Source organism: Lactuca virosa, chromosome 2, assembly GCF_052849685.1.
Source record: "Lactuca virosa cultivar CGN04683 chromosome 2, Lactuca_virosa_CGN04683_v6, whole genome shotgun sequence".
NCBI lineage: Eukaryota > Viridiplantae > Streptophyta > Magnoliopsida > Asterales > Asteraceae > Lactuca > Lactuca virosa.
This window is the reverse complement of record NC_136427.1, coordinates 26,518,739-26,537,984: the sequence shown is the minus strand read 5'-3', so window position 1 is coordinate 26,537,984 and position 19,246 is coordinate 26,518,739. Positions and strand designations below refer to the sequence as shown.

General features: G+C 36.1%; 1 protein-coding gene across 1 annotated transcript; it reads left to right on the top strand.

The window, feature by feature from the left end:
• The first annotated feature begins 16,367 nt into the window (after positions 1-16,367).
• On the top strand, positions 16,368-17,510 carry LOC145157309 (putative F-box protein At3g52320). Its single transcript, XM_079076368.1, has one exon. It carries the CDS (start codon positions 16,368-16,370, stop codon positions 17,508-17,510), a length of 1,143 nt encoding a protein of 380 aa, XP_078932494.1.
• The last annotated feature ends 1,736 nt before the right edge of the window (positions 17,511-19,246 follow it).

Genomic DNA, 19,246 nt, shown 5'->3' with positions numbered 1-19,246 from the left:
AAAACTTTGTACCTCATGGAGGTTACTAGGATGAGGAAGATCTCATATCTAAAGCTTTTTCAAGCTTCCAAGCTTCACCATCACCATTGGAAAGGTCTTAATAAGAAAGAAAGAGTTGTTGGGAGCATATATGGCATGCAAGGGCATAAAGTTGCCCATTTTATGCCTTATGGCCCTTAAATCGGTTAAGATCTGGAATTTGAGTGAAAAGTATGCATGCATCAAGGACTTAGTGAAGTTGGATGCAATACAGTTTGTACGTTGGGTGTACTATATAGTACACCACGTGTATACCCCCTTAGCCCAGTACGCTAAACGTACAAAAGAGGTATGTTGGGTGTACGCTCTCAGGAAGCTTTGGGCCTTCGACGAACTTTGGACCTTTAGGCCCTAATGGTTTTGGGTATGGACTTGCTGGTATTTGGGTATGAACTTATCTTTGGGTCAAGGTTGGTATGTTTGGTCCTATTGGGCTTTGTGGCCTAACATAGAATTGGACTTTGATGCTAGGTCCATTAGTGAATGAATGACCTGGAAGGACTTGGACTTAGGATTTTGGGCTCTTTGATTAGGTTGAGCTATAATCCTAATTAGGGTTATTTATATATTATTTAGTATGAGTTTTTGGGCTGGTAGTCGTGCAGCTATAGTTTTCAGCAGACTGAGGTGAGTCTTCTCACTATACCAATGGGCCGAAGGCACCAATGCTAGCCCATTACCTGATATGAGATTTCAATGGTTGAATATACAATGGTTTTGTTATTTGGCATGTGTTGACTATTGTGAAGACCATGGGGGGAGCCCATGGCATTTGGTAAGACCATGAGGGGGAGCCCATGACCCTTGCATGTAAGACCATAGGGGTAGCCCATGCCCTCCTAGTTAAAGACCATGGAGGGAGTCTATGGCAAATTTATATGTATATGTGCATGACATTATGTGGTTATGTGTTTTGTGTATTTTGGCAAACTCACTAAGCGTGTGCTTACAATTTTGTTGGGTGTTTCAAGTACTTCTGGTTCTAAGGGCAATGGCTGGGCTTGATGGCGCAACACGCACTCTCCAGTATTTCCGCACTTATTGTTTGGATACTCTGATCTTTAAATAATGTGTTTATGTAATGGAGTTTTGGAACAACAAAATGTGGTTGGAATTTCTAATTATTAAATGAAATTTTTTATCTGAATTTTTGGGCTGTTACAAAAACACGCACTAAAGCTTCAAAATGTAACAATGGGGCTAGGGTTTGCAAGATGGGTCGTTCTAAAGATGTAGGCTAATGAGATAAAGGGTTTACGGGGCCTTAAAGTTCTTGAAATATGGTGAAAACCCTAAACATTAGGGTTTAGCCTCTGCATACAAATGCCTAGCCTCCATTAAAGAACGCCCGCCGTTTAAACGTGTAGCGTCCAAAGCCAAACGCTTGGTGTTTGGACCAAAATGCCAAAACTTAACACCACTATGGTCTAAACAGAAAAGTACTTTAAATCGGGTGTTACATTCGCCAACCAACAAGATATAGCACATGAACCATCAAGGTGGGAGCTTTTTACCTTCTGAAGAAGCTAGATAAACAACAAAATTTGAATCTACAACTAATGGACTCCCAAGAGCTCCTCCAATGATCACCTTCTTCACAAAAGATACAAAATATCACTTTAAAAGCTCAAGAACCTCACGAGGTGGCTAGGGTTTCAAAATGGTGCTTTGGGACAATGGGGGTTGGTGATGAAAGAGGCCTTAAGGACTTATGGTTCTTTAAATTGGGTCCAAACCCTAAAAATTAGGGTTTGGGATCTGCATGAGTACACCCTGCGTACCGTACCTCTTGTATACGCCATTCGTACTCAAAGGACCAAAAATGCAAACTTTTTATATTTTAAGCCGAAGTTGAAAATACATGGGAACACGAGTGTTAAACCATATCTTTCTTTCTCAATTTAATTTTTGAGCCAATTCAATTGAACACCAAGTAAATCTCACTATGATGTTGTTCTTCATGATCTGAAGTGCCTCAAAGGATCTATCACACAAGAATTACATTTTAATAATTAACCTACATACAATCTTGATGCCTATTGCGACTCAGATTAGGCATCTTGTCCTATCACTATACGAAGTGTTAGTGGCATCTTCATTCTTTTTGGCGATACTCCCATTTCATGGAAATCAAAGAAACAAGTTACTTTTTTTTTTTTATCTTCATTGGAGGTTGAAATTTCACTCTATGCGACATGTATGTGATGAATTAGCCTGACTTAGTTGCTTGTTAACAGAGTTGAATGTTCCAAATATAACCCCAATTCCTTTGAAATGTGATATCCAGCCTGCCTTTTACACTGTTACGATCAATATTTCACGAGATGACGAAATACATGGAACTAGACTGCCATTTTGTCTCATTACTTTATCTAATGTCAATTCCAAACAACAATTGGCTGATATATTTACAAAGTCACTCAATGGCACTCAACATCAACACACAATCTTCAAGCTTGGTTTCCTTATGTACCTTCCATCTTTAGGGGGTGTCAACATACATGAGTCAAGGACAATCTTGTAATTTAGCATAAGGGTGTTTTAGTAAATTAATCATAGAGTTAGTTAGAATTATGTTATAGTTGTTTGTGTACAATTACTTTACTTAGCTTCTTTGTGTTGTATATATCTTGTTATACTCGTATCATTTTTAATCAATGAAAGAATCAAGTTTTTTTTTCATTGAAGATTAACAACAAGCAACATATTTAAACAATCTTTTTTCGAAGAAAAACAACATATTTAAAAGGTATGACAATGTATTTAATAGTGTTAGAAAAAAAAACGTTTTGATGTTTATAGGATAATCAACAACATAAAAATTAACGATTAACTAATTTAATCTACAAGTTACAAGCATATAATAACAAAAGTTAACCAAAAACAAATTAAAAAACATTGAACTCGTATCACATATTTATAACTAGTAATAAATCTATTAATTTTTATATTATTCATGTATATAATAAAAATTACATCATATTTTTCTCCCCAGTTTATATCATATTCCTAAATAATTCCATCCAAAACTAATTTCCGATTTCCCTCCAAAACTTATCTCTCATTTCCCTCCAAAATTAATTTCCCATCTCATATGGTGTTAAGGAAATCTGAACTTGAATCCCTGATTTCTTTGCCTTTAATATGTCAAGTCACCAACGGATATCGTATTCCAGCCATCTTCTCGTCCTACACGACCCTCTTGCGTTCCTCTGGAGTATTTGTTCTTGCACCCCCTTTCATCTGCAACAAAATTTCACAGACAAAGTTCTTGATTTTTTGGCGACCATCACATTTAATCTCACCGATTTAAGAGCTATAAGAGACGACCTCATAGCGAGTACCCTGGTTTTAGAGAAGGTTGTTTTTTACAATCTCTAAGCGACAGAAGAATGATGGTGGTCCTGTTGGAAAATTGGTGGCATCGCCATATGCCGTTTTTTTCTTGATAAAGATATTGTTGTGCTAAATGTACATGTGAGTGTTTTAGAATCCCTTTTTTCCTTTTTCAGTTCCATACTCTGCAATTACTTTGTGAATTCTAGATATTATGGAAAAACAGCATCCAGAAGTTAGGGAATCTAACGACATTTTACAAGAATCGACACCAAATGAGTGGAACATAGTGCCTTTTTTCCAGGTTTCCATAAATGGATCATAAAATATTCACTCGTGCTCTCAACTCTTTATGTTCCAAAGATATGTTTATATTCTAAAGGTCTAACCTATTGGCTTCCAGATTTTAAAAACATTATCAATTTATCATTTTTGTTGTAGATGTTGGGTAATCCCTATGTAATCAGACCAAGAGAAAGATAGCAAGCAGATTGTTGATCAGATAGATGTTGGGTAATCCCTATGTAATCAGACCAAGAGAAGTATTTGAGTCCAAAATACTTCCATATCTCCATATTTGCTTTCTGCACACATATATATCTGTGTTGTGTGAGTGACAAGAGTGTGACCTGATCCAACATTTGGTATCAGAGCCTAGGGCTTGTGTAGAAGAATCGGGTTTGAGATCCAACAGTAGAATAGACACCTACAGATGAAGGATACTTAATTTTCATGGAACCTGCACGACTTGTTCAGAAATTTTATGACTTATCATATTTGAATAACTAAACTTGATAGTTATGGCCATGATATTCTACCAATAAAAAAAAGGATATACTGCAAAAGATTTTTTAACAAAACTAGAGATTGACATAAGAAATAACCAAGTCAATTCATATTTAGCAAACTCAAACCCCAATTCTAATTAAAACTCTGAGAAGTACAAGAAATGTCATAAGAACTTACATTTTTATAGATATTATATTGTCTTTGATTACACCTGAAAGATGGTTTTCTGGACGAGTTAAACATTGATCATCATGAAGTTAGTCAAATTTCAGAATAGTGATTTGGGGATGGTTTTTTTGCAACCATACAATTTTAAGGAAGGATAATTTGGGTTTTTCTTTCTCTACTTTTGATTGTACCATGAGAAGGTAAGCTTTTAAACTTCTTGCAACTTCATCAGTCTTATTTCTTTGAATTGATAATTATGTTCGCATTGGCACCAACCAGCTGAAGGACCTAAGTTGTATATGTTTGAGCTTTTCACAATTGGTTGACCAATGAAACTTTGCTATGTAATCATAATTCAGGATTATGAAATACATTGTAGTTGACTATGACGTGTGGCACTAATGTGTTCATTGGTATTTATCAATAATGGTTTAGTGATGTGGATATTAATGATGGACTTTTTATATTTAGTTTCTGGTTTTACCAATCTTAAGCTTTGGATAAGATAGAGGATGATGTTGCATCCAAGTCTAATATATATAATAAAGGAGTAATAAATGTATTATCATAGATGTGTAAAAACCTGATGAAAAAGAGTTTGAATATATAGCTGCTGAAAGCCAAAGAACATATGCCCCGGTTCTAAATTAAAAAACGGGTCATGTAATTGTAAAGTTAAAGGACACGGTTCTATGGATAAAAACCGGTTTATTTGATTTAACTATATAGCCCGGTCATCAACTATATAATAAAACCCGGTTTTTCTAACAACCGCGTCCTATATGACGTGTCTTATGTGGCTTTTTGTAGTAGTGACGAACATGAACGACACGACATAATGTTTTTTACACTTGACACGAATTTTAGTTTCGTCCCAATTTCGTTTTGTTTCATGTATTTTTGTCGTGTCGTGTCATCGATTGCCACCCTTACATATCAGGTATGAAAGAAATGCAATTAATGTAGCTCGAATGCAAACACGATGGGCCAATCCACCATTGTTGTCCACTGTGACCACCGGCTCCAGCAACACAAAATACCCTGCATCTGCCCACTCGACTCCACAAAATTTTCACACAAATTACTCTTCCGAAATCAATGGAGCTCTGGGGAGCTTTGCTCTGGCTTGGAGAGCCTCAATTTATCCTTCTCTTCACTCTTCCCCTCAACCAACTTTGGTATCATCTCCCTCTATCTGGATTTGTATTTTACGTTGAAATTGATGTGTTAGGGTTGGTTTTCTTTTTTCTATTTCAGGTCAGTGAATTCAGAAGAGTTAGGGTTTGGTGTGTTAAAATCGACATCAATGGTTCGTCTCAGTTTCTTCAGCTGAAGTAGTTGTATGAATTTTTAATTCCCTACGTCGTTTGAACAATTAAAGAAAATATCATTCTGATATATGGAAGTTGGAGCTACATTTTGGCTGTAAAATAGCGTCTACAAGTGTAGTTATTTAGTATATTTCACATAGAATTGAAAACTAGATTGAACTATATATATGTAGTCCAACATTACAAGAGCTTTTTTTGCCATGGACATAGTATCACATAAGTCATACGACTCTGTTCTTTTTTATCCCTGTTGTTCTGATAAAGTGGTGTCCACATAAATGATGCTTAAGTGCTTAATAAGTATTTGAGAAAATGTCTACACATCAGCAAACAAAAGGAAAACATACTGGAGGGCAAATTTCTAAAAAAGTTAGAAATAAGTCATTAGTTACATAGAACAATGGAGAGTCATTCGGATACTCATAATCCAGTGTTGTTGGTGGAAAGCTGATATAGTCTTGGGTTTGTTGCATGAAACCAGATAACAGTAGTATCTATAACAGGAGCTTCAGGCTTTATAGGGAGTAGATTGGTGCAAAGGCTCTATGAAGGTATTAATATTCAATCTTTTTGTTGATAATGATCCATAACTAATACCAAGCCAACTAAATTAGGGAGAGAAGGTAACACTATTTATTCTAATACAGTCCCTAAAAAAATACTATATGGTCGTGACCACTACAAGAAATACTGGTATTAGCGGCGACAGCCGTCGCCGCAAAAGAATAGTTTTGTCGCCGCTAAAAGTATTAGCGGCGACACGTCGCCGCAAATACGTCGCCGCTAATGCTTCGTCGCTAATGCCCTTCTCGTCGCCGCTAATACTTACCTGTCGCTGCTAAAAACGCGTCGCTGCTAATACTTATATGTCGCTGCTAAAAACGCGTCGCTGCTAATACTTGTATGTCGCTGCTAAAAGCGTCGTTGCAAAAGACTCTTTTCATTTTTTTTGTTACAATTTTATGAAATATAAATCTACAATTTTATAAAATCAGTTATATTTAACCCATACACAACCAAAAACAATATAACAATGATAAAATATTAATCCACAATCAAAAATATTAGTCTATACAACCTAATTAAAGTATTATTCTAAACAAACATTTCATAAAATCCTAAAATTCCTACTCCTCGCCATCACTCTCATCATTTCGTTCATTATTTGGTGGTGGCAATGAACGACACCACTCTTCTAATGCCGCAGAACATGCCGGGTCCTTCAGTATCGTTTGCAGCATTTCCATCTACAAAGAAATCAAAATATATTACCAATATATCATAATAGTATTATACTTTTCAAAAACTACCAACATATCATTATAGCATTATAGCATTATACTTTTCAACTTAAACAAACAATTACCTGTGATTGTGGTGGTTCTTGTGTCATCGGTTGTTCTTGATCGTACATAGACACAACGGTAGGGAATTTACGCCCAATGCCTCTAATATGTCCGCGTCGAACACCCAATATTTTTTCAAAACATTTTCTTGTATCACTTGGCGTTAGACCGCTTGCTGAAGAAGAAGCTTGGGTTTGTTGATTGATCTCCTGAAGTAAAGCATTCTGTATTTTCAAAAAATGATAAACATCATAAAAATAGATTACTAAATACCCTTGACGATATAAACACTTATATGAAAATACAAATTAACCACTTACGTATTGTTGCTCGACTGCAGGACTATAAAACACCCCTTGGCGATTGGAATTAGCCTTACGGAATACTTCGATTCGAGTGATATCCTATTTAACAAAAAAAATAGATTAATTATACTTTAAATAAACATTTAAATATATCATAACTTACTTCTTTGAAGCATGCATTACTGTACGAGCTCGACCCCCCTCTGTTTACAACTAGTTGTTTTACACGGACTTCTTTGTTTGACGCCGAACGACTTAAAAATTCGGGCGATTGAAAATGTTCGACTGCCTTCGCCCAATTTTCTGGTGACATACCGTTGGGGGGGTTGTTTAGTGCCATTGGGATATCTGCAGGCCCCCCGATATCCTTAAAATAAAAATGGGCTTTACTTTTTCGGCCTCTGTAAACTTTTGCAAGACTCGAATCAATGCTCCGCAACAATTGTGCACGCTCCGGATCCAAGTTAACCTTATCCAAATCAAACTTATTCTACAAATACAAAAAATTTAGTTAATTAAATAACAATCACAACGAAACTTAAAATATTATTCAAGTTACCTTTAGATGCACAACTGTCGCATTCCTTAACGCGGGGGAAACATTGTCCCAACCAGATACGTTTAAAGATACGTTTAAAGGGACGTTGTTCCACAAATACCTCCCAATTTCATGTGTGAACCAATTGGCAGGCTTCCCGACAGGGGAATATGTGATCTCCCTGTCAAAATTCAAATCCACAGTCTTTCCCTTGTTTGCCCTTATCCACTTTCCTAGCTCTATATTCTTTGACAAGCCCCTTCTTTTCTTTGGAAGCTCGACTGAAAAAATACAATTAAAAATATTAGTCACGATAACTTATAATAAATTAATTAAAATAGCTAATAAATATATCATAATAAAACTTACCATCCTGTTCATGTTGCCCGCGACCAAAGCCTCCTGGAGATGGTGGATCCCCAGCTCCATCACCTCCGTGACCAAGGCCCATAATATCAGCCATCATAACAAAGAATATCGCCCATGTAAACCTCATTTGTAGCCTGTAAAATTAAAAGATGTACAATATAGAAATACAATATGAATAAAAGTTAGTTACAAAACAATTTATGATTATGAATAACTATATTTCTTATAACTATATTTAATATCTAAATTAATAATAGAAAATTTAATTTAATAGTTTTACAAAACAATTTATGATTATGAATAATTTTAAAACTAAAATACTAGATAAATATTAAATTTGATTTGAAAATTACTCTTTGTAATATACACACTTTGGTTTTCACACATTACATACATAAATACACACACTATACATACAAATACATATAAACATTTTCCTACACATATTCATTATAGCATCATACTTATTTTTCTTTTATAGCAACCTAATTCCAAATAATAACCATACAAATAACACACAAAAACATACAAATAACACACAAACACAATTCCGGCGACAATTCATTCCAAATTCCAAATAATAACCATACAAAAACATACAAATCAAATATATAATTTCAAAAGTCATGAAAAGGAACCTGTGCTAGTGTAATTTAGCGATTTTCCAGTAAGAAATCCAGTTTTTCGGCAACAACTCCGTCAACAGATTCGGCAGAAGTAGATTTTCCGACAAGGGTTCAAAAAACATTAAATTAAACACTTAAAACCAGTAAAGAAAACTCCAAAACAGAAGTTGAATAGAAAATAGGGAAGAAATCGGACCTTAAATCGAACTTTTGTCGCCGGAAATGAGTGTGGTCGCCGGTAATAATGGAGCTCCACTGGTGGCCGGCGGTAATGGCTGCCGGAGACGAGTCCTGTGGCGCAAACGAGGTCGTCGTCGGAGGTGCAGTCGTCGGTAATCGTTGGAGGAGTGAAAGGAAGCAGAACGAAAAGAAAAGTGACGCAGTGGGGGGGTTATCTGCGACGAGTATTAGCGGTGACGCTAGAGTTTTAGCGGCGACAATAGGTTATTAGCGGCGACACCCCTGGAGGGAAAACACAGCGCCCTTTTTCCTCATTTCCCACCGTTGGATGAAAAGAAGATCGAACGGACATGGTTGATTTGACGCGGATCGACACTGTAGCATCATTAGCGGCGACACCGGCTATTAGCGGCGACATGTAACGCGTCAATTACATGTCGCCGCTAATAGCCGGTGTCGCCGCTAAAGGGGTCGCCGCTAATACCGATATTTCTTGTAGTGGACATACACACTTTTTGGATGTTGGTGTCGAAATTTAAAAGAAAAAAAAATACATGGTCAATGTTTATTGTTTGTGTTCATTCTTTAGTCTTTACAGACTTCAAAAGGTGTTAGTGTTCCTTTTTTAAAGGCTTTAAAAGTATGCCCCTCTTCTTCTTTTTTTCTTTCTAAATAGAATTCATCGACATGCTCTTTTAAGTAATTTTTTACCTTCAACATTCCTAGCACTTTTGATTATGTTTCTTGAAAATTTTTCTTCTCATCTTTGTTCCCAACCCTTCTCCACCGAGTTTCCCAAGAAATAGATATTATTAATAACTTTATGTTCATATGCTCTTGAAAAAAATGATAAACTATCAGATTATGATCATTTGAGCACTACTAGGAATATGGCTTTTAGAGATGGACGAATCCGTCGCTATTCCATCGCTAAATGTTGTTTGCGATGGAATTGCAACACATATACTCCATAGCTAAATAAAGTGTGGCTAATGACCTGGCGAGGGTTTTAGCGACAGTTCAGTTTTTCCTTGCGATAAACTTAGCAACGGAGTGTCCATCGCAAAATGGTCCCTTAATACATTTATTTAGGACATTGGCGACAAATTTGATAACAATATTCCATCGATGTTCTGTCGCAATCTTCATATATATATATTTTTTATATCCGTCTCTACTCCCTATCAAATCTAATATGTTATTTCTAATTTTTCGGTAGCTAATCCCTAGCAAACTTCATAAATGATTTTTTTTATTTTCCGTCGTAGATCCCTAGCAAACTTCATAAATGATTTTTTTTTATCTCATTCGGTCTTTGCTTCTTTCTTTTTTCCTCGATCAAAAGTGATCGCTCTTGCTTCTTTCTTCTTCTTTCTTGCCAGCAAACATATGACAAGTTTATGCGAAACCTGATCAGCCTTGCTCCTTTCATTCTTTCTTTGATCATCAAAGGTGATCACACTTGCTGCTTCGACCTGCTTGCTTGTTATCTTCCTCAACATCCATTTTTTGCTATCTCTGGGATCGAACAACCACAACCGGACTTTCATCTATCAACACCATTGTGAGCCATTAACACCACAGCAGAAACCGGAACGCACGACAGCCGAGAACCGCCCTCGTTTGATTCTCCTTTCTGTGTTTCTTTCTTTCTGCAGAAAGCAACAGCCAATAGGTTGCATGTCACAATCTTCTTTCTTTCTTCTTTCTTCTTCTTTCTTTCTTCTTTCTTATTTCTTCTTTCTTCTTTCTTTCTTTCTTTCTTTCTTTCTATCTACTTTCTTTCTTTCTTTCTTTCTATCTTCTTTCTTTCTTTCTTTCTTTCTTCTTTCTTCTTTCTGGCGGTCTTGTCTGCAGCAGCAATATATTGGTTCTGCCCCTGCAACCATCATCTTCTTTCATTCTCAGCCCTGCAGCCAAGGGCTGCTCATACTCTCTCGACACCGACTCTCAAACCTGATTCTTCTAAACGAACCCTAAGCTCTGATACCAATTGATGGAAATCAGGCCCTCTAATCACCAGCAAACAATCGACACACTCAGATTGATTTATGTGAGAATAGAAGATGAAGAGAATTGTGTAATTTGGACTCAAGAGGGTGCTCTATTCATCCATATAACTCATCAATTACAAGACTATTTAAACAAGATAAATTCAACTACTTATCCTAAAATTACTGCACCTACTGCCCCTAAGTCTCTAGAGCCATCGTGGGCATATACTTGGTCATACTCCTAACAAAAGACTGAATTGCCCCTGAATAAAATATGTGGCTTTGACCTAGTTTGTATTAACACCAACATTTTCCCCCTTAATCCAAACTGTTCCAGCCAAACTTCTTTCTCAGGTAAACCTTCATTGCCATCAAGTCCAAATCCGGGGTTTCAGCTCCATAGGTTGACCACCATAGTTTTACCACCAATCTGGATCCATTGTTAAAGCATCCATTTGTGTTTCCTCCATAGAGTAGACACCTTTCTTCATAAAGAATGTTATGAATTGCTCTCGTAACAATCGTCCCTCCTCTTCATTTTTAGAAAATCTATTGAAGGATTCCATGACACCTTGCATTACCTCTTTGTCTAGATTTGGTGGTTTCCTTTGATACCACCAGGTCCCATTTTTTGAAGATATTGCATATCATAAAATCGTGGGTTTAATGCAAACCCCAAACAATGTACTGGGATATTCATCTTCTCCCACCTAGTTAAAATTATTTTCTCTACTTGTGGGTAATAGGTAACACAGGTACCTTCTTGCATTATGTCTTGGATTTCACCCATCTTATTATCCATTCTTTCATAAATCTCACCCATTTTTGAGAAGTGGCTTATGTTTGACATTAAACCACCTATCTGAAATAATCGAGACACCTTGAGTGTACTAAGTATCTTTCACTTGTATTAGTTCTCTATCAATATCTCTCACACACTCATCTAGCAACACGGTTCTTGCTTTTTCACTAGATGGAGATTTATATATTGGTGTGCTTTCGACCCGATGACTAGAGATAACGGGTTACCAAATCATAATCTGATAATGTCATTTGAAATGACTAATGATAACTTTGGAGTGGTAGACCTCCCAGATAGCTTAAGGCGCCACTCTCCAACTCAGTTGTGCATTTCAAAGCGAAGGGAGTCTCTTGTCATGCTTTAATATGATAGCCATGCGAAACGTGCTTGTGGTGTATGGATGATGGAGAATGGTGTTGAGAAATCATTTACAAAGAGATTTACTGTTGAGGCACCACCATATTAGTCAAAATCAATAACAACACTTGAATTTAGGAAAAGTGGTCAACCTATAATGGAAGCGGAAAAATGCTAATCAATTTTATGAGCAGAGTGCACTTGTGGTGTATAAGCCCAACATTGAACGCTTCAATTATCTTGGGATGTATGGAAAACCAGGAACATTCTTTATGCATTCCTACATAGAAACACTAGTTTTGATAGGTCGGTGAAGATGATGTCTAGTTTATAACAAATGACTTTTGGAGTGGACAATTAAGGAAGATATCAGCACATTAGATGACGTCCCCCCATTCGTGGTTCAAGAAGACCAGCCCTGACAATAAATTCGTTGAAATTAGATGTTGTAATAGGACAAAAAAAAGAATTTAGTCGTTCATTAGGACTCCTAATCATGTTGAAATCTCTGCAGATAACCTACGATCCAGCAATGGAGTTTTTAAGGTCTTTAAGATCTCGCTATAGTCTTGTCTAGTGTAGGATTAACCTACAATCCAGCAATGGAGTTTTTCAGGTCTCTAAGATTCCACCATACTCTTGTCTAGTGTGGATTGAGGGGCATAAATGTTCATAATAATGATAGGCCCAACCAATCCTTTCGAAGAGCCAATTGTTGCAATAAAATAACAAAATTTGAGGGTGTTTAGCAAAAAAATAATAAGCAGGGATCCCAAATATCGAGGATACCCCCGACCTACCGGTGAGATTTACATATTCGAACATAAAATTATTGTTTCACCAACATCCACGAATATCAATGAAGGACGAGTCTAAAGACCCGAGTTTCTTGAAGACATAGAAAAATGATTTTGTGAGATCTTTTTAATCTATTCACCCATTGAAACATATGAGTTGCCGTAATACCACAAATATTCAGGGAGAGTTTTTTTTTTTGTGTGTGTGTGTGTGAAATGGGAATATCTCCATTTTCACCATTCATTACTTCAACAAGTATATGGTTTCCAACACCGATATGAAAACCAACATCATAGCCAAGTTTAGAAATGTTCATCATTTCGATAGATGCAGATAAATCAGACGAAGAGATGCATGGGGAGCCAGATTCAACCATGGTCCTTTTAAGGTCGATTGAGGGTAGATGATCGGTAGGAATGCTGACCACAGGAGGTGGGTTACGACTAGGAGCAACTGAATTCTTATTTCGAGATACGCTCCCATAAGGCGAAAATCTTGGAGGAGAAGATCGTGCTAATTTTCTTCTCTTAACCCTCGATTCTTCAAAGTTAAATTCAGAGCGATCATCAAAGGGGTTGAGATTTAATTTAGATAATTGCTAGATTTGAGAGATATTATTTACATATGGGCCCGTATTAAGAGCATATAAGAGAAACATATTAGGCCTAAAAGGGAAACTTGATCTGGCTCATGAATATGATGGTCCCCACATGAGTTACAAACATTAGGAGCAATGTTTTGAAAACCGGTTTTTTAGTTGAATCGGTTCTGGTTCAACCGTTGCCACCGCTAGTAGTGGTGTGCATCTCAGGTCTATCTATCGAACTACTCAATTTGCTTTTGAAATCGTCTAATAACACTAGGTTCAAAACCGGGTTCTTTAATTGATTTAATCGGGTCCTATAAGCCTTTTTGTAGTAGTGTTGAAATTAATGATACAATTACTGATTGTTTAATGCATACATCTTGTAACCACTATCAAGATTTAATCTTTTTGGGAGATTTCTAGGTAAAATATTAAGGACATCCAGGAAAAGATCAAGATCAGGAAAGGGTAATTATGTCTTTTTTTCTATACACAACATAAATGCAATAAAATGGTCAATAAGGTTAAGATTACGACTCTTTATTTGACCCCAATTAGATGACGTTAGGGGAGGTCTATGTTTTTCACAGATTCTGGATTATGACCAATTACGAAAGAGAAAAATGTGTTATTTTTTCAGATATTATTGTAATTGTTTACTGTATGGAAGAAGGAAATGGACGTATCGGATACGTTGCGGGTAGGTTCATTTCGGTACGGTGTACCATAGGTCCCTGGTATGGTGTACCATATGTCCCGGTACGATGTACCTATTTTTAGATCAATGTACCTGTTTTCAAATTACAAAATCCGATTTAATATCAATATTTGATTTGTATTCAATATCAATGCATATTACCAGTTAACAGACTGCAGAATCATGTTGCAGAAAAATGGATAAACAGTTAACAGAATGCAGAATTGTAATTTATAAACAGTTAACAGCAACAAATTTTAAACAGTTAAAAGCAACATACCAAAAACAAACATGATTCATTAAATTTAAACACTTAACATCAAAAGTTATATGCTAGACATCAAAAGACAGAAACACATAACTCAAAAACAGACACAAATCATTCAATTCCAAACAAAAAATAGGAACATTTTGTCCCTAACTTGTCAATCAACCCGCCGCCTCTTTCCTTGTCCATTCTCCACATTTTCTTCATCTGAATTCTCCCAAACCATCTCATCTAATCGTGAACTTGAACTTTCAATATAAGTGCTTTCGGGATTGATGTCCCACTTTTTGTGTGGACTGGATTTGTATGATTCGTGGAAACGAGATAGAAATCGAATGTTGGATTTTAATGTAAACCAATTTATCATCTCTTTTTTCATTCGACTGGTTTCTTTTCACATTATGAATATAACAATACGTACTCCAATTCCTTTCCTTCGACGAGCTACTAATAGGTTGTTAAAATACCTTCTTTGCCACCAAGTCAAAATCCGGGGTTTCGGCTCCATATGTTGACCACCAATCTGGATCCATTGTTAAAGCATCCATTTGTGTTTCCGCCATAGAGTAGATACCTTTCTTCATAAAGAATGTTATGAATTGATCTCGTAACAATTGGCCCTCCTCTTCATTTTCAGAAAATCTACTGAAGGATTCCATGACACCTTGCATAACCTCTTTGTCTAGATTTGGTGGTTTCCTTTGCATACCACCAGGTGCCTTTTTTTTGAAGATATTGCATATCATAAAATCGTGGGTTTAATGCAAACCCCAAACAATGTAGTGGGATATTCATCTTCTCCCACCTAGTTAAAATTATTTTCTCTACTTGTGGGTAATAGGTAACACAAGTACTTTCTTGCATTATGTCTTTCATTTCACCCATTATATTATCCATTCTTTCATAAATCTCACCAACATCCACGAATATCAATAAAGGACGAGTCTAATACCCGAGTTTCTTGAAGACACAGAAAAATGATTTTGTGAGATATTTTTAATCTATTCACCCATTGAACCATATGAGTTGCCCTGATAACACAAATATTCAGGGAGAGTTTTTTTTTTTTTTTTTTTTTTTTTTTTTTTTTGTGTATGTGTTTGTGTGAAATGGGAATATCTCCATTTTCACCATTCATTACTTCAACAAGTATATGGTTTCCAACACCGATATGAAAACCAACATCATAGCCATGTTTAGAAATGTTCATCATTTCCATAGATGCAGATAAATCAGACGAAGAGATGCACGGGGAACCAGATTCAACCATGGTCCTTTTAAGGTGGATTGAGGGCAGATGATCGGTAGGAACGCTGACCACAGGTGGTGGGTTAGGACTAGGAACAACTGAATTCTTATTTCGGGATACGCTGCCATAAGGCGAAAATCTTGGAGGAGAAGATCGTGCTAATTTTCTTCTTTTAACCCTCGATTCTTCAAAGTTAAATGCAGAGCGATCATCAAAGGGGTTGAGATTCAATTTAGATAATTGCTAGATTTGAGAGATATTATTTACATATGGGCTCGTATTAAGAGCAGAGAAGAGAAACGTATTAGCCCTAAAAGGGAAACTTGATCCGGCTCATGAATATGATGGTCCCCACATTAGTTACAAACATTAGGAAGCAATGTTTTAAAAACCGGTTTTTTAGTTGAATCGGTTCCGTGGTTGGTTCCCGGTTCGACCGTTGCGACCGCTAATAGTGGTGTGCATCTTGGGTCTATCTATCGAACTTGCTTTTGAAATCGTCTAATAACACACAATTTCCCAAATCCCCCTTTTCTCCATCCGATTGCAAAACCCTAGAATTTCTTACGCAGCAGTATCCGAAATCAAAATGTCCGACGAAATTCCTTTCCATATCCTGGAGCTGATCATCAAAAGGCTTCCTATCGTATCATTGCTTCAGTTCAGATCCGTCTCGAAAACATGGAAATCTTTGATCGAGAGCTCTAATTTTATCGCTGCTCACAACGTTACTGACTCGCAGCATCTCCTTATAAGGTATGAAGATAAGGAATCTGACACTGTTGGAAAGTATCTTTCTTTCGTAGATGATGACACTTTCCCTCACCAGAGGTTTGTTCATACCCTTCCTCACTCCATTAAACTACTCAAAAATGCAAATATAGTCGGTAGTTCTTTCGGGTTATTTTGTTTCCATGGTTATAACTTGGGAACGGAGATGGTTGTTCTTTGGAATCCTTCGATTAGAAAGTCAATCACTGTTCCTATGCCTAACAAGTTTACTCTGGATCCTGAAACTAATCTTTGTTTTGGGGTTTCCCCTGTGACTACTGACCCTAAGATGGTTGAGATCACACAATTTCACAAAACTAGCTACCATTGTGAAGCTAATGTTTACACTGTGAGCTCAGGCAAATGGAGAAATCTATCTAACTATCTTCCTAGTAAACCATTTCGTATCTTTTCGCCCCAGGTTGTTGTTGATAGGTTTATTTATTGGTGCGCTTTTGACCCCATGAATGTAGATAGTGAGTTACCGAATCATAATTTTATAATGTCATTTGACATAACTAATGAGAGTTTTGGAGTGGTAGAACTCCCAGATAGTTTAAGGCGCCACTCTCCTAAACAGTTGTGTATTTCTAAGGTAAGGGAGTCTCTTGTCATGCTTGAATATGATAGCTATGAGAAACGTGCTTGTAGTGTATGGATGATAGAGAATGGTGTTGAGAAATCATTTACAAAGAGATTTACTGTTGAGGCACCACATTATTGGTCAAAGTCAATAACAACACTTGGATTTAGGAAGAATGGTAAACCTATAGTGGAAGTGGAAAATGCTCATATATGTTATGAACAGGTTGCACTTATGGTGTATGAGCCCAACATTGAATGCTTCAAATATCTTGGGATGTATGGAAAACCTGGAACATTCTTTGTGCATTCCTACATAGAAACACTTGTTTTGATAGGTCAGTCTGATTCCAATATTGAGGTTGAAGATGATGTCTAGCATATAACAAATGACTTTTGGAGTGGACAATTAAGTAAGATATCTGCAGATTAGATGAAGTTGATAAAAGGTATATGTATTTTTTATTAGAACTTAATATAATATTGTAAACAAAATTCGTAAAATTTTTGTTGGGAGTTGATTAATATGTTTAGTAACCTCAACAGGTTGGCTTAATGGGTAAGGTTTGTGACATGAAATTTTGTTGTTTATGCTGTTCTTGCATTTTTTAACTCCACTTTCATCTGATTAATCAATTCTTGATGTTCAAGCAAAAAAATCAGCCTCGTTTTCTTCCGAATCCAATTCCCATTTTTTTTTACTTTACCTTCTTCCTCAAGTTTGATTCTGTTTACAAGCTCATTCACTTATTCCTTATTTTCGATACGCTAATCGGTTTGTTATTCCATTGGAATCAAGATTTTTTTGTTCGTTTTCACGGTCTTGGAGAATGGATTCAAATAGTCATCATATAATAATCCTTTTCGACAATCTTTGCCGTATGCATTCCAACTTCCTTTGAATTTTTTATAATATGGTAAATGTTTTGAAAACAATAACAATTATGATTACAAAATAATACATAAGCAATTTGATAAATTGATTTATTTGCAGTTTCAGAATTGCTGTTTGTAACAAAAATATGTTGTTTGGCGGCTAGGAAATACTATTGAATGGAATAGAATTAACCGACAATGAGAGGAACACAAAATGTATTTAGTTTATATATTTTACATCATAGTTGAGTAAAAAAAATATCTTTTTCATAATATATGCCTAATAAATAATATTACGTTAAATTAAAAACATTATATAACTAGATTATAACCTGTGAGAATCATTGTTATAAAAATAAACAAATTTTTATAGTAAAAAGTCATAATTATTAATTAAATATTTACAACAAGCTATTAATTAAAATATTTATGTTTTGTTATTTATGTAGAATTATAAGAGTTGATTCAAATAAATATATAAATTATTTTTTTAAGATGTATGAGACATTTTTATTTTGTAAATTAAAAAAAAATAATGATATTGTATAACTAAATGTTAAATTGCTTATAAAAATAAAACGACCACAATAAAAGAAGGTTTTTATTGGATTACCTTATGAGATGTATAATTTAAAATTGTCAAAAAAAATATTAATTATTAATATAATTAACGCCAGGCATCAAAAACCACTCCCTCATTTTCAGCGCTCGGATCTCTCCAACTTTGCATTACAACCGCATAAACTCACTATTTACGGTTATATCACGATCATTTCATTCTCATTCTGGTTCTCCTTCCTCCCACGGTCTCCTTCATCACGATCTGAAGATCGCAACCCTCACCCATGACACCCTCTGTATCCTTTTCAACTTCTCCCCACGTTTCTTCAACCCCCACGGCTCAATGCATATACCAATTCTTGAATTTACCGGTTGCTTCTCCGACGTTCCAGCATCAAAACCTACAACATCCAATTTCCATTAAACCACCCACGATCTCATGTTGGTGTACTGAAATCCTCCCTGTAGCGCTTAACGGTTCTAGGGTATGAAAGAAATGCATTTAATGTGGCTCGAATGCAAACACGATGCCCCAATCCACCATTGTTGTCAACCGTGACCACCACCTCCACCATCACAAAAAACCATGCATCTTCCCACTCGACTCCACAAAATTTTCACACATTACTCTTCTAAAATCAATGGAGCTCTAGGGAGCTTTGCTCTGGCTTGGAGAGC

Coding starts and splice junctions, on each gene's coding strand:
- LOC145157309 (XM_079076368.1), top strand. CDS start 16,368: ATGTCCGACGAAATTCCTTTCCATATCCTGGAGCTGATCATCAAAAGG.